Consider the following 23,365-nt stretch of genomic DNA (forward strand, 5'->3'; position numbering starts at 1 on the left):
GAGCACGTGGCCTCCTCTCCTGCCGAGGCTGCCGTCCTGTGCAGGCCCAGGGCCAGCGGAGGGGAAGCCACGGCTTCGCCTTCTCGCCACTGGCGCTTTCTGAGCTGTGACAGTGTGTTCGTACAAGTGACACCAGAGACAGGTGTGTCTGGGGGGTGGACTTAGGAGTGCGTGGGGTTTTTTAATGACGTTTTTCTTGTATTCTTCACGGTGTTATCTGCAGAATTTTAATGGCGTATATTTTAGATCAGAAAGAAAAGAGTGAGCTTGTTTTAGAAACAGGAAACAAGAACGTGTTTGGAGACAGGGTCTCAGGCTGTTGACCGAGCTTTGCCCTCCAAGCTGGTGGGTGTAACACTCGTTTGGGTCCTGCCTTTGAAGTGATGATGGGGTGGGTGTGGTTGTTGGTTTAAGACATTTAACGTAGGGCTGCTTTAGCGTACAACGTCCATGTAAAATGAGACGCCAGCCAGCTGGAGTGCTGGGGGCCTGGGGTGTTATTACACTGAAGGCCCGTCAGAAAACCTTGTTTCTACCAGACTGTAAAGCTGCAGCATCCCAGCTTGTGCTCCCTGGACTTCTCTGTACATGGGAGTCACCTGGGGCTGATGGCATTGGGCTGGCTGGGCCTGAGATCGAACGTGTCTCCCAAGTGCCCATCCTCGCTGCTGCTGGCCCAGGGACATACTGCCACCGGCCGGGGACTAGCCTTTCCCCCTTTGTGGTAATAGCACAGGTTCTTGAACCTCTTCAGCGAGTGAGGATTTTGAAGGCCCTCCTGGCTGTCTGAATCCAGGTAGAGAGTCTGGATGTGGGGGGCCTGGGGTGGAGGCTGTGCGCCTAGAGGTGGCTGGCCGGACTCAGGTGCCTGGTGCCCTTGCCCATCATCTCTCCACCTGACGATAAGTGGAGAGGCCGGTGGTCCCGGTGGGATCTCGGCTGTTGTCGAGGCAGGTAATCTGTGGAGCCGAGTGGTGGTCAGGGAAGACGTTACCAAAAACAGAACAGCAGTTAAGAATAACCATCGGACGCCACCTTTAGTAACTGTGCTCCCGGCACCTGCTGAGGTCACATTTGCAGGAGGTGAAGTGGGCAGGGTCCCCGGGCCACCTCTGCACAGCGCAGAGGTCCGGCGGGCTCCTGGGGAGGGCCAGGGCCTGGGCGCTCCGTGTCCACCAGCGCGGCCTGAAGACACTTGCGGATTTACCTCTTTTTCTTCCCAGCTGGACAGCAAATCAGTGAAACACACAGCTTTGTCCCTTATTTCCGTCATTTTGGAGAGAGCCTTAAAGACCATTGACTACTGCCTGAATACAGGGGCCTGGCAGGAGTCGGGCGTGTATACGGCCGCGATGATGGAGGACTTCGTGCGGCTCTTCAGAGAAGCCCTGAGCAAGGTAGGCCCGGGAGCCAGGCTTGGGCTTTGCTTACAGGGTCACAGGCGAGCACACCAGAGGGAAAAGGCAAGCTTGGGGGCCCAGAGGGCGGGTGCGAAGTGAAGGGGAGGGGTTGGGGCGCTCCTGGGACTCAGGTCCCATAAGGACTGGGGCTGCAGTGATGGGAGGCCTGCTCCTTCCTCCCTGGGGCTCGGTCTGGTGAGCAGGGAGCCCAGGCGTCCGCAGACCGGGTGGCTGCCCGGAAGAGCCAGGGGCTTGCTGGGCTGGGTACCCCCAGCCGGATGTAAGGATGAGTTTCTTGGTTCCCAGTGTCTGGCTCCAGTGAACAAGTCCTCAGGGGTTTGTTTTAATGATTGGTGCTGTGTTTTCACCAAATTCTTACAGTGTTCAGTTCTGGGAATTATACCCCAAACCAGAGCTCCCAGAGGCTGGGACCTCTTTCGGTCACACACACACACTTGCACGTGCTGGCCCCTCTCCTCTGTTCTTTGCTTCTCCTTGTTAGTGGGTTCAGTTCATTTGTTTCTCTTCCTTTTAAAGGTGACTGGCTTTTTGTTTCTTTGTTTTCCCTTTTAGATTTTACCAGATCTGAATGCCATCGTGTGGGTCTGGCAGTCACTTAGGAAGCAGGAGACAGAACAGGATGACGAGAAAGCAAAGAAAAGGGGCAACAAGACCCCTGCTACCTGCGTGGCTCCCCAGAGCGGTGAGGGGCCTCTTCTGTTTGCAGATACCACTGACACAGGCAGCCTGGGAGCCTCCTGTCCAGAGGGGCTGATCTAGAGGGACTTGTGAAGGCCTCTCTGGCTCTGAATGAATCCTGTGTCCTTCTTTGCTTAGGGAGAAGAATGAGCATGGCATTGTACATTGAGTTTTTTGTGTTTTGTTTTTGTACATTGAGTTTTAACATCTGTTAGAAATGTGCCCAAGATTTATGCAAGCACTGTGTCTCTCTAAAAACTTGTATGATGAGTGCGATGTGCTCTGGCCTTTCCGTGAGGGAGGAGGCCTCTCTTTTGTTCTGCGGATAGCGGTGGGCTACATGGTCCCCCTGGAAATAAGATGTGTTGACTCAGACCTTGTCCCTGGTGAAGCGGTGGGCTTCACGTCTTATATCTCTGTCCTGTTTCATCCTTGCGCCGCCCCGTAGGGGTAGGCACTGCTGCGTGTCCCCATTTTTCAGACGAGGATGCTGAAGCAGAGAGACAGAGTAGCTTTACCCTGTCCGAGTTCACAGCTGTGAAATCGGGATTTAGACCCAGCCTGTTTGAACAGCTTTGACTTTTACCACGTTGGCTCCTTAAACCTCGCTCCATGGGGATCTGTCTGCAGCCTCAGTGTTCCACATACAGTTGACCGTGATGGGTCACGGGTGGTTCGATCGCTCACTGATTGAGGACAGAGAACAAGCGTGTTTCCTGATTCAAGCTGTTTAATTCTGATTCAGATGATGCAGAAACCATTCTTCTGAAAGCCGCCCTGCTCCAGGTCATCTGCCTCTACCAGAAGGTGGTCCCGCACGTGGTCATGCAGTACAACTTTGACTTCAGCAAGCTCCTGAAAGGTGCGTCTCGAGGGACGGTGGGCGCCCCTCCGCTGGTCCTGCCAGTGGGGGTGAAGGAAGGAAGTGGATAACCTGGAGCAGAGGCTCCGGCGCCGAGGACCGGGAAGGCTGCTGGGCACTGTGGCCGGCGTGTGTGATCCAGCAGCCTGGCTGTTTTCATCTGGACCAATGGGTTTTAAATAGCTGGTCTTCCTTAAGGAGATATCAGATGAACGCTTGGCAGCCTCAAGAGAGAAGGGAGAAGCCAGCCAGCTGAGTTGCCTGCCGTGGGTGATAGACAGATGAGATTATGTGATGTTAATTCTAAAGCCTCTTTGCAGAGGAAGAGGGGTGCAGAAATGAAGCCCCTGAGAAGGAGGTCCCGTTCGTGCACAGGCACTTCTGACATGGTTACTCGTATTTTACCCAGTGAAGTTCAAACCGCATCTTGTAAAAGGAACATTATGCTTGTCTGGCCACGTTTCCTTGATGGAAAAGTTTGTCTAATAGAACTGACTTTGTAATTGGGCCTACGGAGGAAGACTTGCGGAAATATCATTCTTGGAATTTATATAAGCGACTGAAATAATCCTATTCAAAAAGCTGTAGTTAACTTCTTGATGGTTTAAAGGCAAAAAGTTCTCTTGCTGTGAGAATATGAGATTTACTATAAAGTGGCCATTTAACATCTGGTACCACGTCCTTCCCGAGCAAAGGATTAACCCAGAAATCAGGCCAGAGGCTGAGGACCCTGTCTCAGACCCAGGCGGCCGCAGGCTGTGCGCAAGATGCTTGCCGTCTAGGGAGCAAGGCCTGTGCCCCGCACCAGGGGTCACACTCACGAGAGACTGTACCTGGAGGGCAGTGTGCACTGGGGGCTCTGAGCTGTAGGAAGAGGTCAATGTGGGCCGAGTGCAGGGAAGGGCATGCAGCACCCCCACTCTTTGGTGAAAGATTTGGATAGACCTTGGGACGGGGGCGATGTGTCAGTGAGGTGTGTAGGCAGGAGACTGGGCACAGCCTGTGTGAGGGTGACTGCAGGACAAGGACGAGCGGAACCCCCACGTCTTCTGCGTAGTTCCCTGGACAGTTCCCTGTCCCATCCTCGTGGCCAGGGCGGCAGTAGCTGGGCCCCCGCACCCGCCCCCCACCCCCGATGTCTCATCTGTCTTTGTCTTTCCCACCCACAGGCGTCATCTCAGAGGAGGGCCTGCGTGAGGAGGTGCCTGTCACCCTGCAGCACCTTGTTCTCAAGGTGGCCCTGGCACTGCCCGCCAGCAAGTTTCTGTGGTTAAAGGCCCAGGTAGGAGGTCGTGACCCCGCCTGTGTTGTTAGCTCACCTGCAGGCTCCTCGGCTTTCTGGCCTGGGAATCTCTAGCTGCATCAGAACCCTGACTGCTGGTTGCGAAGGAAGACGTTGACGGTTCTCCTTTTAGAGAGAAGCCTCTAGAGCGGAGGCCAGGTCCTGATTTGTGAACCAGGAATCTCTTTGCTTTGCAAAGTAAGGTGCTTAGCTATCCTTACTGAAAAGATATTATTGCTGGGTGTTGGGAGTTTTTTTCCTTTTTTCTCTTGACTCTTTTACATTCTTCTTGTCCTTTAAAAACCCTTTTGGAAATAAACAAAATACGTTTCCTTCTCCTTTGTCCTCATCCTGGAAGGACTTAAGACAGAGATGGGAATAGACACCAAGCCACGAGAGGGTTGAGGCTGGTGGAAAAATCAGTAAAGATTGCTGGCGTTGTTTTCTGTGTCTTTGCTAACGTCTTCTAGGATTTCTGGAGAACATAATGTTGAATCATAAAGGGCACTCAAAATGTAACAGATATTTCCCTCTGTATTTAAACGCAGGACGCCATGTCACTTCTATCCAAAGAGGGAAAGTGACCAGGCCAAATTAAGCCTTGTCTGAGTGTGTCTCTGAGTAGCTCAGATGACTTGTTTTAATGGCTTGACGTCTTCTTTGAGTCCTTGTATGGAGCCAGTAGTGCGGAAACGTACCCTGGCACTTTCAGAGGTGCTATTCCAGAAGGGTGGAAGAACACCATGGCCCTGGGACCTCTGTGTTCCCCTCAGTCCTCTTTCCGAGGCTTGCCTGCCTCATGGTTGAGGACGGTCCTCACTGAGAACTTACCGAATGCCAGGCTCGGCATGAGTGTGCCATGTATCGTCTCATTTATCACCACTTACAGACGAGATAGCTGGAGCGCAGAGTGGTTAGGAGGCTTCCGTGGGGTCCCGGCCGCAAGTAGGGGATCCAGGATTGGACCCAGGCAGCGTTGCCCAGACCCTGCTCTCAACTTGACAACCCCCGTGAGGTCGCTGCCAGGACCCCAGTGAGATGACGGATGAGTCTGGGGTGTTTAGTTTTTTACCCCAGCTGAACTGGGCCGTTGGGGTCTTGAGGATTTAGTTGGAAAGGGAACAGAGGCCTCTTACCTTGAAAGAACTGGTATTAACGTATTAGTTTATATCCCATGCTTCATTTTTTGCTCATAAGATGGGTCTGCTGGGCTTTGGGAACCATAGCCCTCATGTGCTCAGATCAGGGCTGCGGGGACGCTCCAGGGAGACACAGATGCATCGGGGTCTGGGCTGGGAATCTGGAGCGCCATGTGTTCAGAGCCCAGAAGCCTTTGTTAAGAGGCCTGCTTACGTGTAAGGAACCGATTATATCCGTGCCGGCATCTTGCTGAAATGCAGCAAGCCTGGCGTTGGACGGGGTCAGGCAGCCCTGGGTGGTGTGTTTTCCCGCCTGCCACCCGCCGCCAGCCAGTGCTGTGTCTGCGCCAGGACTCCTGGGCTTGAACCCCACGTCGGTCATTAAACGGCCATCACCTCCTTGTGCCTCAGCGTCTGCACATGTGAAATGGGGGTGACGGTTGTCCCCACCGCAGGCTTGTTGGGAGGACAAAGTGTCAGTGTATGTGAAGCACCTGAAGGGCCCCCGTGCTTCCTGCGGTGACTGCTGTTAACTACAGCTGCGTTCGGGGGTGTGGGAGGAGCTCCTAACTCCTGAGGTTCCTCGTGTATAGCATCCCGGCAGGCTTGCCGACTGGTGGTTAAAATGAGATGAGATGAGAGGCCGGGAAGAACACTGGGCATGCAGTACCTGTTCGCTCAGCAAGCAGTGGCCTTTGTTACGTTTATAATATTCTATTGTTCAAACTCCAGGAAGGCCCAGATGCAGAAATTATTGGAGGAAAGCGATCCGTGTTTTACTTACTGATGAAGATGTTTGTGACCAGTAGCCATTCGCATCTCAAGTCATCAACCAAACTTCTGATCGTGAAGGTGAGCCTTTTCTACCAGTTCCTAGTTCTAGAAGCGTTTTGTACAATCTTGCTTATAGTAGATGCTTAGTCAACAGTTGTTGAATTAAGGATGTATTCAGACTGTTACAATTTAAAAACAGAAGGTTTTATGGCAGTTTTAATGTATTCTGTCGTAACCTGGCTGTGTTCCCAAGAGGCAACCTGGTGAAATGGGAAAAGCGGGCACTTTGAAGTCCTGTTCCAAGATTTGAGTCCTGGTTCTGCTGTTCCTGGGTGGCACTGGACAAATTGCTTAACCTCTCTGAACTTAGTTTTTTCGTGGTGAACGGGAATAACAAAGCTGTAGGATTGCAAGGGAGGTTACGTGTGATCAAATAGTAGGCCATGCCTGGCACATTCTAGACTCAGTAAACATTAGGTTTCGGCCCTCTGGGGAACAATTTAATGGGCGATGCCTCTTCCCTCAGCTCCAGACTCAGCCTCCTCCAGGGCCCTGGCGATTGACCGCAGCCGTCACCCACAGCACAGGTGTCGCCAGAGTCAGCGGAAGGGAATGAGGAGTTTGTTGGCGTCTCTTCTTTCTTACACTTGAACTCATTTTCCAGGGCTACGTCAGGTCTTGCTGCAGCTCTAGGAAATCTGGTTCCTTGGTTCCACTGGGCAGCAGACATCCTGGTCAGGGCCGGGGCCGGGCGGGTTGCTAGAAGAATCACATTCATTGTATTCAGGGCACAGAGATTTCACCTTTGAAGTGCCAGTAGTCTTGCCACCCTTCAACCTCGCCTGAGCTGCGTGGAGGACGCGAAAGTCTAGGTCGTGACCTCTGCAAGTTTGGGCAGGTGTGATTTCATGATCACTCCCTGCATGTGGGTGGAATGGCACGTCAGGCTCTCCCTCGGAGCACTCTGTGCAGGGCTCATGCCGAGGGGCTGCTGCGACCCTGAGTTCTGTCGTCAGGCCATTTGGGGATGTCATTTAACCAAGTCCTGCCTCGTAACACGTTCTGCTCCCTTAGAACAGAAGTAAGGTGGTGCTTCTGGCCCAGGCCTGGGTCTCGAGAAGCCACGTTGAGAAGATTCGGCCTGACTGGGCCACTGTCCTGGAGAATTTCATGCAGGCTGAGGGCTGAGTGGCTGGGAGGAGTCAAGTCCCAGGTTGGAAAGCAGACTTTCAAGTAGCAGTGGGATATTTTCCCTTTTTATTATTTAGGAGTTGAAGGAGAGGAATAAGCAGCAGTGAGACGAGGGACTGTGTTCTCCTTGATCGAGCCCAGAGCGACCTCTTTTCCTCGTTTCTCTCGACAGTGGGGGTTGTTCTGAAGCGCAGCTTTTAGGATAAAACTGGACGGAACTTTTACCCCCTCTGTGCTCCGTGGTCTCAGAGGACCCACGGAAAGCGGGTTCTTCCCTGATGTTTCAGATCCTGCGGGACACAGGGGTGTTTGAGCACACCTGGCAGGAGCTGGAGCTGTGGCTGGAACACCTGGATGACACCGAGCAGGAGAACAAGGAGGCCGTGATTCAGTTTTTGGAACGCGTGAGCACGTATTTCCCACGTACAGAAGCACGTTCAGGACGGCGTCCTAAGTGACCCTCAGTATGGTTAAGGCATTTCTGATGTGCCAGAGCCCAGAGGCCTCTCCTCCTGACTCACTGCCTAATTCTTGCTGAGATGTCAGAACGATTTAGTTTTAGAATCTGTAAAATGGGACTGTATCACTGTGTGCTGTTAACTTCCTTTTGGGCGTTTGTTTTTGTAGGAGGGATTAGTGGTACACTAAGAGCGGTATTAAAAGCAATAGCCTGATGTGAAAAGGAGATATTTTTAAAAAATCTACAACAAAAAGTTCTTTTTTAAAAAACTTTGCAGAAAAACTATTTTTCTTTGAAGGCCTGTTAAGATTTTCGCTCTTCCCTTTATTTTACCTGCGACATTTGGGGGCATTTTTCATTTCACGTGTGACCATCTAAATATTTCCCACTTGACTCTTTAATGCTCAGGTTCTCCTGACATTGGTGGCGAATCCCTATTCATACACGGACAAAGCGTCTGACTTTGTCCAGGAAGCCAGCGCCCTGCAGGCCTCCATGACGCGGCAGGACGCCGATGATGTCAGCATTCCCATCTCCCACATTGACGGTGGGTGCCGCTCCCTGCGCTCCTCGGGCTTCTGAAGAGCCAGCCACGGTGGCATATTAGAGGCAAAACAGAATTGCACCGAAGCCTTGTGCGGAGGGCAGACGTCCCATTTCTTTGCATCAGAGATCAGCCGCCTCTGGAATTGGAAATCCCCTTACTTGTTTATGTAACAGGAAATAGGTGCAGGGCTTATTTGCTGCGTTGTTGTTATTTGTGCAGTGTTTACTTTGTGCCAGGTGATGCTCTGAGCTCTTAATAAATCCTAACTCATGTAACCTCATAAACAACCCCAAGTTGGGGGGGGTCATCCTCATTTTATGTATTGACAAGGCAGCTGAGGCACAGAGAGGTTAAGCAATCTGCTCAGCCTCACACAGCGAGGATGTAGCAAAGTCAGGATTTGACTTCAGACACTCTGGCCCTAGTCTGTGTGTCAACCCTTATGCTCTGCAGCTTCTCAGATTTTGGCTTATTTCCATGACTATCCAGGTTAAAGTTTCTGGGCTTCTCAGTGTCACGCGAGGAAACTTCAACCTGTTACTACCTGAGCTGGATAGTCCTGCATTTTGTCTGGCAGAGGTCTTAAGATTTTATAGATAATGCCTTATTTGTTTAGAATGAAACATTACACTAAGCATTTTCCCCCAAGAGAAGTTTAGCTCTTATTTTTTCCTCTTTTTGCAAACGTCCTCTTGCTTGCCCTGCCTGTGGGATTCTTGCAGTAGACTCCTTTGCCACCTCTTGCCTGGCCCTGATTCCCAGCTTTCTGCCTCAGATGTTCTCGACATGGTGGATGTCCTGGTGGAGGGCAGCGAAGGCTTGGATGAGGAGGTTGGATTCTTACTGAATGAAGACATGATCGTGCTCACGTTCCCGTTCAGTGCTGTGGTCCCCGCTGCCCTGGAAGCCAGGAATAAGTTGCTCCTTGGAACAGAAAGTGAAGCAGGTACCTGTGTGTAGTGAGAATGTTGTGGCTGCATCAGGCCAGCTGGGTCTCTGTGGGGTAGGAGGTGGGATTCCAAGGGCTTTGGAAATAATTGCTGAAAACCCAAGGCAGCAGGGGTTCAGACCCACCAAAGTGATAGCTGCACAGCTGGTAGAAGTAAGTGTACAGGGGTAGGAATCTAGAGGCTGGCTAGGCTGTTGGGAAATGGGGCGTTTGACGGACGAGTCTGAAATAATGTGTTTGCATGGCTGCACAGACACCTGCTGTAACACCGGTATTTTCTCTTCAGTGTTTATTCTTGATATCTTGATGCTAAGGTACAAGTCCTTCATCCTTACTGGGTATCCAGGCAACACAGACCCAAGAAAGCACTCACAGATCGCAGTGGTGTAATTAGTCAGCATTGCTCAGGCTTTGCTGCAGTAACACATACGCCCCAATGCGTCAGTGGCTTAAGGAACAAAGGTCTCTCTCTCGACCGTGTCCTGGTCCAGGACAGGTCAGATGCTCTCCTGGGTGGCTGTTGTCCAGGAGGTAGCTCAGGGATCCCGGCTGCTCCCATCCTGTAGCTGTGCCATCTCAACATATGGCTTCCAAGGTCACTGTGGAAGAGGAAGAGAGAGTGGACAGTCAAACAGGGGTGTTCTGGCCAGGCCTGGAAGTGGCTGAGCGAGTCGCGCGGTCCCAGCCTAACTGCAGGGGAGGCTTGTGTGCCAAGGAAGTGGAAATGGATTGGTTTGCGCCAAGCAAGTCCCTGTCCCGGGTGGCCTTGGCCTCACCTCTTCAGCGCCTGGGTCTCCACTTCTGGGCCTCAGCACCCGAAGTCTGACTGTGTGCTGTATGTTTAATAGAAGTCTGGCATGGTCTGCAGTGGTAGCATCTGCCTTCCAGCGTGGTCGTGTGATCGCTTGCAGAATGGTTATGACTCTTTCCGGGTCTTGAATATGGGTGGGAGTTGGTGTTATTGATGGGTCACAGAAGGGCGGTCCCAGCAAGCGTCTCCCTGCCGTGTCTCCCTCCTTTGCAGGAGAAAGCATCGTGGCGTATCTGACAGGGGTGTTGACGGACCTCCTCCACACCCAGAGAGACCCTCTGGCTCTGTGTCTTCTGCTTCAGTCTTACGACAAGTTGGAGCCTCCGCTCCCACCTTGCTGCCGTCAGCTGTCCAGGTTCAACGGATACTACAGCCTCTGGATCCCGGAGCCAGCCCGAGAGGCCTTGGTGAGCTGCGGCGACCACCACTCCTGCGGAAACCTAGAAACCCCCAGAGGTTCCTCCCTGTGGGCCGCAGCGGGCTGTACCCCAGCTGTGTAGCTTTCACAGCTTAACAGGGTGAACGCTCATCACCTTCTCGTTTCCCCAGAGTAGGAGAGGAAGGCACGTGGTGTCTCTGCTGCTCAGCTAGTGTGACGAGACCCCGAGGGGCTCCGCGATGCAGCAGAACCGAATTCGCCGCTGGCTGCACGTTTGGGCTTTGAGGCTGGGGTTGGGGGCGGGGCCTCCTTCTCCTCCCTTCCAGAGTGGTCTGTGCGCGCTCGCCTCACGGCCCTCGTCTGCACACCTCAGCGGCCCCTAGACTTGGCATGCTCAGCGGTTAGACCCGAAGGCCGCTAGCAGGCTACGCTCTGCTAGACGGGAAAGTGAAAAAAGAAAGAAAGAAATGGTTTTCTCCTGGTGGGGGCGGCATTCTTAAAAGGGGTGCTGCAGGTCTGGCTCTGATGCAGCGTGCTTAGGATTGCTGGTGGAGCAAGAAATTCACTTTGCGTTGTGCGCTTTTGTGTGTTCGCTCAGTTGTGGCCGCGCTTGAGAAAGCAGGCAGCTAGGGAGGACCTCTTCCTCTTATGAACTTGGTAGCAGGAGCCTGTGTCGATTGCACGTTCACGGTCTGTTAGGGCCTCATCCCTAAGTGCATCACACGTATTTTACGCCATTTAATCCTCACAACTCAGAGAGGGGTCTGGACTTAACTATCCTCCTTGTACACGTGGGGAAACTGAGGTTCAGAGCAGTTCCGCCCCCAGGCAGTGGTAGACTCAGGATCCAGGCAGGCCTCTGGGCTCCAGAGCCCAGGCCCATCACAGCTATCGCTGCCTTCCCCACCTGACAGGCCGTGGTCAGGAGGTGGTCAGAGCCACACAGCAGCTTCCGTGGGTGTTAGCAGTCCGTGCTGTGCTGCACGGTGCTCCAAGTGTAGGCGTCCACTCCGTGGAGTCAGGCACTCGGTGGTTCTCACCCATGAGGGCGCGTCAGGATCCCCCAGACGCTCATTCAGACGTGGTCGCTGGGCGTGTGATTCAGCAGGTCTGGGGCGGGCCCGGGAATTTGCATTTCTAGCAAGTTCCCGGGTCATGCTGTTACTGGTCCAGGGTCGAGCCCCACTGAGTTTCAGGGCACCATGCAGCCTAGTTGTACTGGCCTTAGGAAACAGTGTTTGGAGTTATAACAAGAAAAGCCATGTGGGGTGAATAAAGAAGGCAGTTTGGGAACTAAGTTAGAAGAAATGACCCACTTGGAGACGGAATGACTTCAGGAACGTATCTTCCGTCCGGCCACGTCCTCTCGTCCTCCCGGCCTCCCGGGGGAGGCCTTTGAAAGGCATGCAGCTCCCCCAGCCGGCTCCTTCCCAGGGTGGCATTTCCCAGTTTCCAGGGATTAATCACAGTGACTCCTGTGAGTAGAATCCTGTCTCTGTGCCGCGTGACTCCTGTTCTCCAGAGCGTGTAAATACCTCCCCGGCTCAGTGCCCTCACGTGGACACACGCTAGGAAAGTACGTGTAACTGAGCGTATTGGGACTTTACTTGAATCAAATGCCACAGGGTCACCTAGATGTAGCATCAGTAGGTGATTTTTGTGAAACGTCCCTCTGTGTGCGTGTCGCCCTGTCCCTGTTTTAGCACCCTGTGCCCTTTGCCCCTGGTACCGATCTGTCTTTTCTCTTTCCTCCCCTGCTGTCTCCCAGGCGCTGCAGACGTCGGGCAGCCCTGCTCCGCCGGACCCCCCAGCCTCCTCTTTCAGTGCCCTGCTGCAGATGGCCTACACGGGCCAGGGCCAAGGTCAGGTCCAGGGCCCGGGCACATTCCCGCTCCTGGACGAGGGGGTCCAGGGGCGGCTGCGGGCTGCCCTCCTGCACCTCCCGACGCACCGGGCCCTGCGCTCCGCCAGACACCTGCTGCTGTACCTCAAGAGCACCGTGGAGAACTTCGGCCAGGTCAGCGCTGCCCCCGCTCCCTGGCTTCGCCACCTGCAGAGAGTGTGGCCTTCTGCCGGTCGGGTCCACGCTGAGTGACGGTGTGGATGAAGGCCTGGAGCCCCACTGTCGCCCCGTTTGTCCGCACACGGGGAGGGCGGTGACCAGTGTGCAGGGCCCCGAGTGGGCCGCGGTTTGGGAGCCTCGGCTCCGGGTGCTGTGCCCTCTCCCTGGGGCAGAGGCGCAGATCTCAGACCGGGAGCCACGCGCAGCTGAACGTGGTCGCTGGGGCAGCTGAGGCCGGGTGGGACCCTTCCCCCGGCTGAGCGGGTCCGCGGCACGACCAGGCATCCCCGCTGCCTTTATAAGTTTTAACTTGGCGGCTCGTTGTTGGGCCTTCTGTCCCTGAGGTGGTTTACGGATTTTTAGTTTAGGGTTGTTGTTGTTGTTGTTTTAGTATTTATTTATTTGGCTGCTCCGGGTCTTAGTTGCCGCGTGCGGGATCTTTTTAGTTGCGGCAGGCGAACTCTTAGGTGCGGCATGTGGGATCTAGTTCCCTGACCAGGGATTGTACCCGGGACCCCTGCATTGGGAGCGCAGTCTTAGCTACTGGACCACCAGGGAAGTCCCTTGGTTTAGGTTCTGAGGTGGGCTTTTCCCCCTCATCTTGGTCAAAATAAATCAGTGTGTTTCATCAAGATTTAGGAGGACAAGTCTTATTAAGAAATGACTTTGAGGGCTTCCCTGGTGGCGCAGTGGTTAAGCGTCCGCCTGCCAATGCAGGGGACACGGGTTCGAGCCCTGTTCCGGGAAGATCCCACGTGCCGCAGAGCAACTAAGCCCGTGCGCCACAACTACTGAGCCTGCGCTCTAGAGCCTGCAAGCCACAACTACTGAGCCCACGTGCCACAACTACTGAACCCATGTGCCACAACTGCTGAGCCCACGCGCCTAGAGCCCGTGCTCCGCAACAAGAGAAGCCCGCGCAAAGAGAAGCCCACGCACTGCAACAAAGAGTAGCCCTTGCTTGCCGCAACTAGAGAAAGCCCACGCGCAGCAACGAAGGCCGAACGCAGCCAAAAATAAATAAATAAATTTTAAAAACTTTTATAAGAAAAAAAGAAAAAGAAATGACTTTGAGGTTGTTGGCAGTTTACCGGGAGTTGCCATTTTAGCCTGCTTCCCTCCTTGATTCTTGTTTCTGGCAACTCTCCCCTTCTGGCCCTGGGGGGACGCGGCAGTCAGTGTTCTGGTGACTGTCAGCCCTTCCTGGGCCTGAGGGTCGTGTGTGTCTGGTCCTCACAGCTGGGCAGGAGGACGGGGCCTCCCCTGCTGCAGTTCCTCCTGGACCTCCTCAGGCACCTGGTCCTCCGCTGTCAGCAGCTGGATGCCCAGAACCAGCAGAAGCGCCAGGCCGCCCAGGCTGAGTCCGACCTCTTTTTGGACGTGGAGTCCATGGCCTCGCTGGAGTTGGCCGATGACAAGGTACCGCCGCCCTTCCTCCCTGGGTCTCCTTCTGGTTCGCCTTTTCCTGTGAGGTCACAGCCACTGGCTTTCCCTCCATTCTGGTTAAAAGCAAGTACGTGTTCATTGCAGGGAAGTAGGGAGATGCAGAGAACTCCAAAGGAGGCCCTGAGCACCATCCCCCGCCCACCCCGAGAGAAGCACAGTTTACTTGGGGCGTTCATCTTTCCAGTCACTTCTCTGCTCACACTTGCCCTGCTGCGAGCACTTTCCCTCCCACTGTGCCGTGAGCGTCCTGAGAACTCGGACTGCGTATTTTCCTCTTAAAGCGTTGCAGCCCATGTTGAGCGAAGGCTGGGCAGTGGGCGGGGCCCTTCCTCGTGAACACACACAGCGACCACACTGCCTGGGGAGGAGTGAGCCTTCCTCTCCTGCCGGCAGTCTCGTGAGTCAGCTCTTGAACTGGGGCCAGGCCGAATCTTTCTCACCATTTGCCATTTGACCTGTTGTACTGGGTTTGGGTGCAGGCATGTTCCTCAGTTCACAGTCGAACGCATGGCTCCCTTCCTTTGATCTCCAAGGGGGCTTTCTTGGGGGGGCATTTGTTGGTGCAAGACCACCTGTTAGCCAGTCGTTGGGCAAAGCACTCCTGATGTGTGCTTTTCTGTTTTTCTTTCTGTTTGGGAAAGCTCAGTTGGAAAGTGTGATAGGCTCCTCTTTCCTTCCTGAAGAGTAAATAAGGAAAAAAATTTATTTCTGTCCCCGGGGACTGGGTGACTTCATTGACTAGGAATCGTGTTCAGCGAGGCTGTATCAAGTCATCATCTAATCCAGCAAAGCACACTCAGCTGCTCTCTGCTCAGTGGTTTAAACTAGTCTTGGGGTCAGAGCTAGTTCCTCAGGGGGTCACTCGAGGCCCAGCCTCCTTCTGGAAGTGGGCGCAGTTTCACCTTCAGTTCTGGATCGTTTAACCCCTACCCATCTTCCCCAGCCACAGAGCCTCTCCGAAGCCAGGGTAGCCCTGCCCTGGTGGCCGGGTGGTACCCATGTCCCTCAACCAGATTTATTTAGGAGGGCAGGGCTGCTAGGGAGAAACCAGGAGACAGTTGATCGTCATCCCATTTTGGCATTTCTGCGTGGCCCGGCCCTGCCTGAGTGACTGTGGAGAGCAGTTTTACTGCACGGTAAATTCATTCAGGCTGCATCCGTCAGCTTCCTGCTGGTCTGGGGGTCACTGACCGGGTCACAGTCCAGGCCCCGTCGTTGTACAGGGGAGGAGGTGCGTTATGATGGGGGAAGAGCTTTGGGCTTGGGTTGGGGTGCTGCGGGCACCCCTGAGAGGGGCACTGGGGCTTAGGAAAGCTGCTTTCTGCTCTCCGTCCTCCTCAGTGGCAGCTGCTGGCTGGGCCGTGGGTGAGGCCTGTGCCCTGTCACTGTGTTTCAGACGCTGGAGGAGGTGCTCGTGGCCATCCTCAAGCATCCCACGCTGGAGGGCTGGTACCTGGCCCTGGAGCAGCAGGCGCTGCCCCCGCACACCCTCAGTCCCGTCCTCGTGAAGCTCCTGGCGGCCCACCTCAGCGCGGGGGTCCTTCCACTGCTGGTGGCGAGTGCCCCCGTCCTCCAGAGCCTTGGTCAGCTGGGGCTCCTGGCCAGGTACTCAGAGGCCATCACCCAGAGTGTCCTGAAGGAGCTGCGGAAGCGGAGGGCCCGCGCAGCCACGCTGATGCCGAAGGCCCTTCCTCAGCTTGAAGCCCTGCGGGGGCTGCACCCGTACATGGAGGGCTCCCAGCTCCGGGAGGTCACCCTAGCCCTGCTGAGCCTGCCCGAGGCCCACCTGGTGGCCCAGCGATCCACTGAGTCCCGCCAGAAGGAGAGACATCTGAACGCTCTCGGGGAGACCCTGGTCCAGCTGCTGACCAGCCGCCCCCAGGAGCAGCTGCAGAGCGGCGAGCTCCTCCGGGCCTCCGAGTACGTGAGAGGCCTGGGGGCTTTGCTGCCCGCGCTGGCCGTGGACGAGCTGGACGCCGTGCTCCTCCAGGCTCTGCAGAGAGAGCCGGCTCTGGCCCCCGCAGTCGGGGTCGCTCTGCTCGACTACTGCCTGGCCCGGCAGACGCCGGTGGCCCTGGGCACCGCGGCCCTGCTCCTGCAGCACAGCCGTCCCCACCTGCTGCGCTTTGAGCGGTGGTGCAGGCGGGCCAGCCTGGGGCTCTGCCTGCAGGAGGCCCTGGACGACTTCCTCCCTGTCGTCCGCGTGTACCTCCAGTGCAGGACCCGGGAACACTTCACGCGCCCCGCAGCAGGTACAGGAAGGGTGGGTTTGGGCAGCCAGGAGGGCTGAGAACTGTGTGTCCACCCTTAAGCCCTGGGACTTCACGTTCTGGAGGTATCATTTAGTTCTGTTTCTCCTCCGATGTCTGACCCAGCTCTGAGGATGGAGCTCCCATCGACCTCGAGTTACCCACGGGAAGCTGGGGCCGGCGGTGGGCGGTAGCTATGGCCGTTGGGGGCCAAGGAAGGAGCGGCCCCAGCTGGGTCTTGTTAGGTTGAGGGAGTAGCGCGGGTGATGGTCCTTTGCCCCGTCCCCCTCTCCCCACCATTGGGAGCATTGGTGGGTCCGTGCTGAGCCGAGGCACTCGGCTGGGCCCCGCTCTCTCTTCTCTCTCCACCCATTGGGTTTCAGGACCAAGGCACTTCCTGATCACCTCCAATTCAATTTAATTTTTATCGTGTGTATGAATGATTTTTCACTCACTGCTTTGCCTCTGTGCTGCATAGCTTCATATCATCAATAACAGATGTTTTTAAAAAGTAACAGCACCCCTGCAGGAGGGTGTCCTCCGGTCAGTGGTTCTCAGTGCTCTTCTCGTTCCCCAGTGAGTTCAGGACCTGGGTGCTCACCGACTCGTCATGACCCTCGAGCCGGGGCTATGCCCAGGGCCTGCGGGACTGTTAGGGTTGAGTGATGAGAGGTGACCGGTGGCGTGCTGGTAAATGTTTTAACCACTGGCTCTTGGGGGAGACTGATTCGTAGCATTTGCCGATTTCCGTGGCGTCACAGCTCCTGCTGTGGTCAGTCTCGTGCTACCAGTGTGACATCACCCAGGTCACAGGTTTCCTGAAACAGAGCCACCAGCCCTTGTGAGCCGGTTGTCATGCCCCACGGCGCTCACCTCTCTCTCCTGCTTGTCTCTGCCCCAGTATCCTCTGCTGTCATTCCTGTCTTGAGGAAGGCCCTGTGGAGGCCGCTGCAGACCGGGCTTCTCAGTGCTGATGGGCCCCTAGAGTCTGGGCTGCATCAGGAGATCCTGGCCCAGCTGGTCCCATTTGCAAGAGCCAAGGACCTCCGTGTCCTCATGGACCGATTGCCCCGCTTGCTTCAGACTCCAGGCAGTCACAAGAGGTATGAAGGCTCGGGTTGTTTAATGGCTCTCCCTGTCTCAGCTTCCCTTTTCCCTGTAGTGGTTATAAAGCAGTGGAAATCGCTGCACTGCTGTTGTGCAGCTGGGGAGAAGGCAGTTCCTCCGAGAACTCTGCTTCATCCTGGCTGGAGCAAGTTCATCTCCATAAGTGGGTGGTTCTGATTCCCTCAGAGCCGTGGTTATCAACCAGGGGCGATTTTGCCCGCTCCAGGGAACAGTTGGCAACGCCTGACACCTTTTACTGTCACGATATGGGCATGGGGGGCTTGTTGCTTCTGGCTGCTAGAGGGTGGAGGCCAAGGGTGCTGCTAGATATCCTGTAATGCATAGGACAGGCCCCCTCCCCTCCCCCCGAAGAGAGAATTATCTGGCCCAAAATGTCAGGAGTGCTGAGGCTGAGATAGCCTGATTTAGACAGAGTCTGGACAATGTATCCTTTTTCTGGTGTGCTAACAGTGTTTCCCCTAGTCGTAAAAGTTCTGGTGCGTCTCTGAAGTTTGCGTAAGGGGCAGGGAAAGCCTGTGATCTCCGTGCTTGGGTAGTTAGTGTAGGGACCAGGGCTCAGGGCATCTGCCTCATACGGCCCATTGTGATGTTGGATTATATATACTTAAAGCTAGAGGGATTTGGGCCATGCCTGTAACTCTGAGTTTTGTCTTCTGCCGCAGTTGGGTCGTGGCTGACTCTGTCCTGGCTGTCCTGGAAGGGTCGGCAGAAGAGCTGCGTGCTTGGAAAAAGACTCTGCTGGAGGCCTGTGTACAGTGGTTGATCGCGTCCTTTAGCAGCGGCCAGCAAGATGATGGTACCCAGGATCGAGAGAAGCAGATGCTGCTAAGATTAAACGAACTGTTGGTAGGTGTCTCTTATTAGAGCCCCTGGTTAAAGTTTTAAGGGAAAGAGTGAGATAGACAAACCCAGGTTTGCAGATACATTCAAGCCAGGTGGCGTGAATTCGACCTGGTGAGGGATGAGAGGAGCCATGTCTAGGAGGCGACGGGGAGGTGGAGGGCAAACTTTGAAAGGATGAGCCATCTTTTATCAGGAATGGTTGCAGGAATTTGTCAGAGTGCTTTTTGGTTGCATCTCCTGAGATGGTTATATGGTATTGTTTTTTGTTTTGACTGTTAATGGGGTGAATTATATTAACTGATTTTTGAACGTTAAACCAGCCTTGCATTCCTAGAATAAACCTACTTGGTCGTGATATGTTCTCATTTTTATATAGTGTTGGATTTGATTTGCTGACATTTTACCAAGAAATTTTGTATCTGTGTGCCTGAGGGGTATTAGCTTATAATTGCATTTTCTTGCAGTGTCCGTGTCTGGCTTTAGGATCAGGTAATACTGGCCTCAGGCTGAGTTAGGAAGAGTTTCACTGGGTACAAAATTCCAGGCTAACAGTTTTTATTTTCTTCAGGCATTTTAAAGATGTTGCTTTACTGTCTTGCGGTGTGCATTGTTTCTGATAAGAAATCTCTCATTCTTATCTGTATTTCTCTTTCCATGATGCCTTTTTTCTCCAGCTGCTCTGAGGATTTTTTTCTTTACGTTGCTTAAACAGCATGATTGCGATATGCCTGAGCGTCGTTTCTTCAGGTTTTCTGTGCTTTGGGTTCAGCGAGCTTCCTGGCTCTGCGAGTTTAGAGCTTTCGTAAAATTTGGAAATATTTAGCTGTTTTGGGCCTTTATTTTCTTTTGTTTTTGATGTTACATTTTTGCACAGAGTTCATTAGCTTCCTGAAGAACTTAATGTGTTGTGTTACAGGGTTGTGAACTTAAGGCCTGTAGGAACCTGACCCAGTAGAGCTAGGGAAGAGGAGGAGAAGCATTCCTGGGGTGTCAGGGAGTCGAGCTGTGGAGCCGGGGGTGCTGGGCTCTGCTCTTCTGGGGATTTGTGTTCTTGGGACAGGCCTCCCTCCTTACCCCACTTGGCTGTTTTCTTTCTCTCTCTCTCGCTCTTGCTCCCCCCGCCCCTTTTAACAGACTTAACTTTTTAGAGCAGTTTTAGGTTCACAGCAAAGTTGGGCGGAAACTCAGAGTTTCCACATGCCCCCTTCTCCCACACGTGCACAGCTTCCTCACCGTCAGCATCTCCAGCAGCCCTTTCCTTGTAATTGAGGTGTGGTTTTCATCTCGTGGAATATGAGGTCTTAAGTGTGTCGTTTAGTGCTGACAGATACACGTACCCCTGTGCCCACAGTGCTATCCAAGATTCTCATCATTCCAGAAAGCTCTCTTGTGCTTTCTCCCAGTTGGTCCCCTTCCCCCCAGAGCAGCCACTCTTCCGATGTAACATAATGCACCACGTTTGGAGATTTTTCTCCACGTCAGGGACTGTGGACCTACGTTGGCCCTGTTAGGGCGCAGTGGTCTTGCTCTGGGTAGATGTTCTCTCATGACAGTCACATGTGGCTGCACCTCTGTGTGTCGCAGATCAGTCAGTGCTATTCAGAATGGTGGACAAAGGGGAAAGTTACACAACTACTTGGGAATTTTCTTTTGGTCATTTGGTGATCATAGGTATGCTAAGACAGAGCTACTAGTGGAAATAACAAAACAATTAAAAAAAATCAAAGTAAGAAGCAACTACAAGCTTTTGCGAATTGCTTAGATAACTATATTCCATATTTACTGTAGGGCTGTAATTTAAATTCTGTGTCCTCGATTTTAAATTAATTTGGATATTCCACATATATTTCTTGCTTTCTTTATTCCTAGAATTCACTTAATGAAGTTGATCCTGGTGACTGGCAGAAATTTGTGAAGACTGGACTCAAGTAAGTTGAATTTATTTTCTTGGTGCTGTTCAGTAAGGCGGCGAGTGTCTTTGCTGGTGCAGGGCCAGTGGTGTAGCTTGTTATTAGTGTAAAGGACGTGGTGGAGAAGATGCTGCTCCCATTTTGAGCAGACGAGACGAGACAGCAGTGTTGGGGAGGGAAAATGATTTGCCTGTTGACATGTGTGTACTTCTAACAGCGATGAGAGAAGCAGCCTTTAAAAAATGAAATATTTTTGGGGAATTCCCTGGTGGTCCAGTGGTTAGGACTCTGCGCTCCCACTGCCAAGGACCCGGGTTCGATCCCTGGTCAGGGAACTAAGATCCCACAAGCCACGCAGCACGGCCAAAAAAAATAATAATAAATAAATTTTTTTACTGAAATATTTTTTAAAAGCCAGAAATGTGCAGAGAACAATACAGGAGCACCCAGATTTAATAAATGCTGACAGTTTTCTCTATTTGCCCTAATTGCGTCCTTTCCTTCCCTTGTCCCAAAGTGTCACTCTTCTGAGGTTGAGTTTTGTCATGGCCCTGTGTGTTTAACACTTTGGTTGCATGTCAGTATGTCTCTAAATAATAAACCACAGTGTTTATTGAGTTTGACATTGTATACCGATGTATCACTTTATTGTCCCTCTTTTGCACTCAGAAGTTTTTGAGTTACCCATGTTGATACATGGCGATCCAAGTCATTGCTTTTTACTGCTGTAGGGCATTCTGTCTTCCGACCGTGCCCCAGTTCACGTAGCCAGTGTCCTCCTGGTGGACAGGACCTCCCTTCTTTCCTTCCTTCCTCCCTCCCGACCCTGCAGTGAACGTTGCATGTCTCTTTGTGCCCAGGTGCCAGATTTTCTGGGGAAGGGGTCACTTGCTGGCTCTTAATGTGGGCACAGCTCCAGTTTTACTAGATTTTTTGATTTGTTCTCCAAGCTCACGTAACATGGTGTGGAAGTTCGTTTTGTCCTCGCTTCCTCACCGGCAGTTGATGTGGTCAGACTCTTTCTTTTTGGCAGTCAGGTAGTCATGAAACGGTATTTCATTGCACCTGTAATTTTCATTTCCCTGATTATTCATCAGTTTGAAACTGAGAAAAATACCCAAGAGAGAGAAATAAGTGAAGATGAGTCAGAGATAAATGGCAACCGAGGATTACCTTCGTGACATGACGACATTTCTTTGAGTCTTTGGTTAATTTGCGTTTCTGGAATGTTCCCTGTGTGCTAAGTGATTCTTAACAATATTCACATATGACTAAAAACTTTTTTCACCAGAGCATGATGTTTTCATTTCTTTAGTGGGTTCTAAAGGGATTTAAGATGAGAAGGCTTCTGAACCGTTAGAGGGGCGTTTTGAGTAGCTGAAAGGAAGGAAGGAGGGAAGCTGACCTGGCAGGTAGGCCAGGTCAGAAGTGCTCCCTGTGATGGGTGGGCGACTAGGTATGTGATGCTGCAGGTGTGCTGCAGCAGCATGGGTAGTTTGGGTGATGGGTGTATGACTGTGCACTCTAGGATTCTCACCTGTGTGGCATGTTGGAAGTTGTCCTTGATAAAATGTCGAGAAAAAAGGTTTTCTATTGTTTATGAAGCTAGTTTTCCCTTTGATTCTTGCCTCCTAGATTTCGGTATCAGGACCATGCATTTCTAAAGGCCCTTTGTGCTGCCGTCCAGCTCCTGTATCTCCCGGAAAGCGCCTCACGCTCGCAGCTCACTCAGCTCTCGGTGGTCCACGCGATGCTGACCCAGCACTCCCTGTTCCTGCCCACTTTGCTGACGGCTGGAGAGGAGGAAACCCCAGGCAGTCCCGTCAGAGGTGATTCCTTACCCCACCTCCCACTTCAGACGCAGAGCTTATTCCTGGATTTCACGTGTTCTCAGAGCTAAGGAAGCATTACCCAAACGGTATCCGAATATTTCATGTCTGTCAAATCCAAGCTCAAGAAATGTTTCCTCTGACTTGGGGTCACACAGCAAACGCAGACCTCTCTGCAGAAGCCAGATTTAAGCTTTTCTGCTGTATCGTGGGCGAGCGTTAAAACCTGGGAGTTAGTTAGGGGGAGTTAGGAGGGGGGTTCCCACCTGGGAGAAATTGTTCAGTTGCGTTAAATGTCTTAATGGGGTGATTGAAACTTTTATCAAGGGCGAAGCGTTCGAAGGTCCCTGTCGGTGGGTCCCTGCTAGGGACTCGTACAGCCCAGGCTTCTTCCCTGGTCGGTTCGGTGAGCGTTTACGTTAGCATGGCGAAGACTGTGGGAGATGGCAGAGGTCTGAGGGGTCCTGCCCTCCCGAAGCCATACCCTGTTTAGAGACAAAATTGACATCCCCAAACTGTTAGGAATCACTGTAGAGCTGGTCTGTAATAAACTGCTGAGCTGGAGAGAACCCTTACCCAAGTTCCTGGTACAGGCAGTAGAAAAAGTAGAAAGGCTCCCCGCTTTCAGGCAGGAGTAGAAATATTAGAGATTTTGGTAACATAATCATGGAGAGAAATGCTTAGGTTTAAAAATCTTTGTTGCCTTAAAGTTTGGGAGGGGGCTTGGAGAGGCTGATGGCAGCCTCGTCAAAGTTGTGTTTATTTTAAAAAAGGAAAAAGCAGGGAAGGGACCAGGTGCAGTCCTCAGACCAGTGTTGTCTAGAGAAGGATATCTCAAGTGTTTGTGTTACCTGCAGTGCTTCCTTCTCCGCTTTTACTCTGCACGTGCCCATCCCCCTGCATTGCCAGGCATCTATCTCAGTGTCCTTTTCTTCCAGAAGCGCTGGTGGACCTGATGTCGGTGGCAGTGAGGCTGTGCCCCTCTGTCTGCGAGAGCAGCCACTTCGCGGTGCTCCTCGGGGCCTACGGAGCCTCTCTCAGCGTCCTGGGTGAGGGTGCGGGGACCGGGCGGTGTGATCAGAGCGTATGAGGTCTCGGGGGTCACCAGGAAGCTTTCTAAACTGACCCTCAACTGACTTTAGACCAGAAGATCTTACTTCTCCTGCGGGCCTACGAACAGAACAGCCATAGCCTGGTCAACTTCAGGTGAGCGCTGGGCCTGGAGGTGAGAACGGCAGGTCTTGAAGGCCCCACCCAGTGAGCTCCCCCAGGGAAAAGGGGGGCTGGGTGGACCCCTCGGCTCACACACCATTGCCAGCGTGGGCTGCTCTGGCCTCTCACTGTGAGGATGGTCCCCGATGGCCGGGCCTGTCTGGGCCGGGCCACCTCACTGGTTGGCAGTGTG

At 53.2% G+C, this 23,365-nt stretch overlaps 1 protein-coding gene across 1 annotated transcript in view; it reads left to right on the forward strand.

The window, feature by feature from the left end:
- URB1 (URB1 ribosome biogenesis homolog) overlaps positions 1–23,365 on the forward strand; it is a 64,916-nt gene that overhangs the window by 22,254 nt on the left and 19,297 nt on the right. Inside the window, exons 11-28 of the mRNA XM_060010390.1 lie at positions 1,224–1,397; positions 1,974–2,103; positions 2,845–2,961; positions 4,131–4,243; positions 6,115–6,234; positions 7,635–7,751; positions 8,216–8,354; positions 9,130–9,300; positions 10,328–10,521; positions 12,262–12,510; positions 13,795–13,974; positions 15,398–16,253; positions 17,152–17,353; positions 18,041–18,224; positions 20,091–20,149; positions 21,767–21,960; positions 22,899–23,009; positions 23,103–23,166. Coding sequence (XP_059866373.1) covers positions 1,224–1,397; positions 1,974–2,103; positions 2,845–2,961; positions 4,131–4,243; positions 6,115–6,234; positions 7,635–7,751; positions 8,216–8,354; positions 9,130–9,300; positions 10,328–10,521; positions 12,262–12,510; positions 13,795–13,974; positions 15,398–16,253; positions 17,152–17,353; positions 18,041–18,224; positions 20,091–20,149; positions 21,767–21,960; positions 22,899–23,009; positions 23,103–23,166 — 3,374 coding nt within the window. The remainder of the gene's footprint in view (positions 1–1,223; positions 1,398–1,973; positions 2,104–2,844; positions 2,962–4,130; positions 4,244–6,114; positions 6,235–7,634; positions 7,752–8,215; positions 8,355–9,129; positions 9,301–10,327; positions 10,522–12,261; positions 12,511–13,794; positions 13,975–15,397; positions 16,254–17,151; positions 17,354–18,040; positions 18,225–20,090; positions 20,150–21,766; positions 21,961–22,898; positions 23,010–23,102; positions 23,167–23,365) is intronic.

The sequence above is a fragment of the Delphinus delphis genome, chromosome 4 (assembly GCF_949987515.2).
Source record: "Delphinus delphis chromosome 4, mDelDel1.2, whole genome shotgun sequence".
Classification (NCBI taxonomy): Eukaryota; Metazoa; Chordata; class Mammalia; order Artiodactyla; family Delphinidae; genus Delphinus; species Delphinus delphis.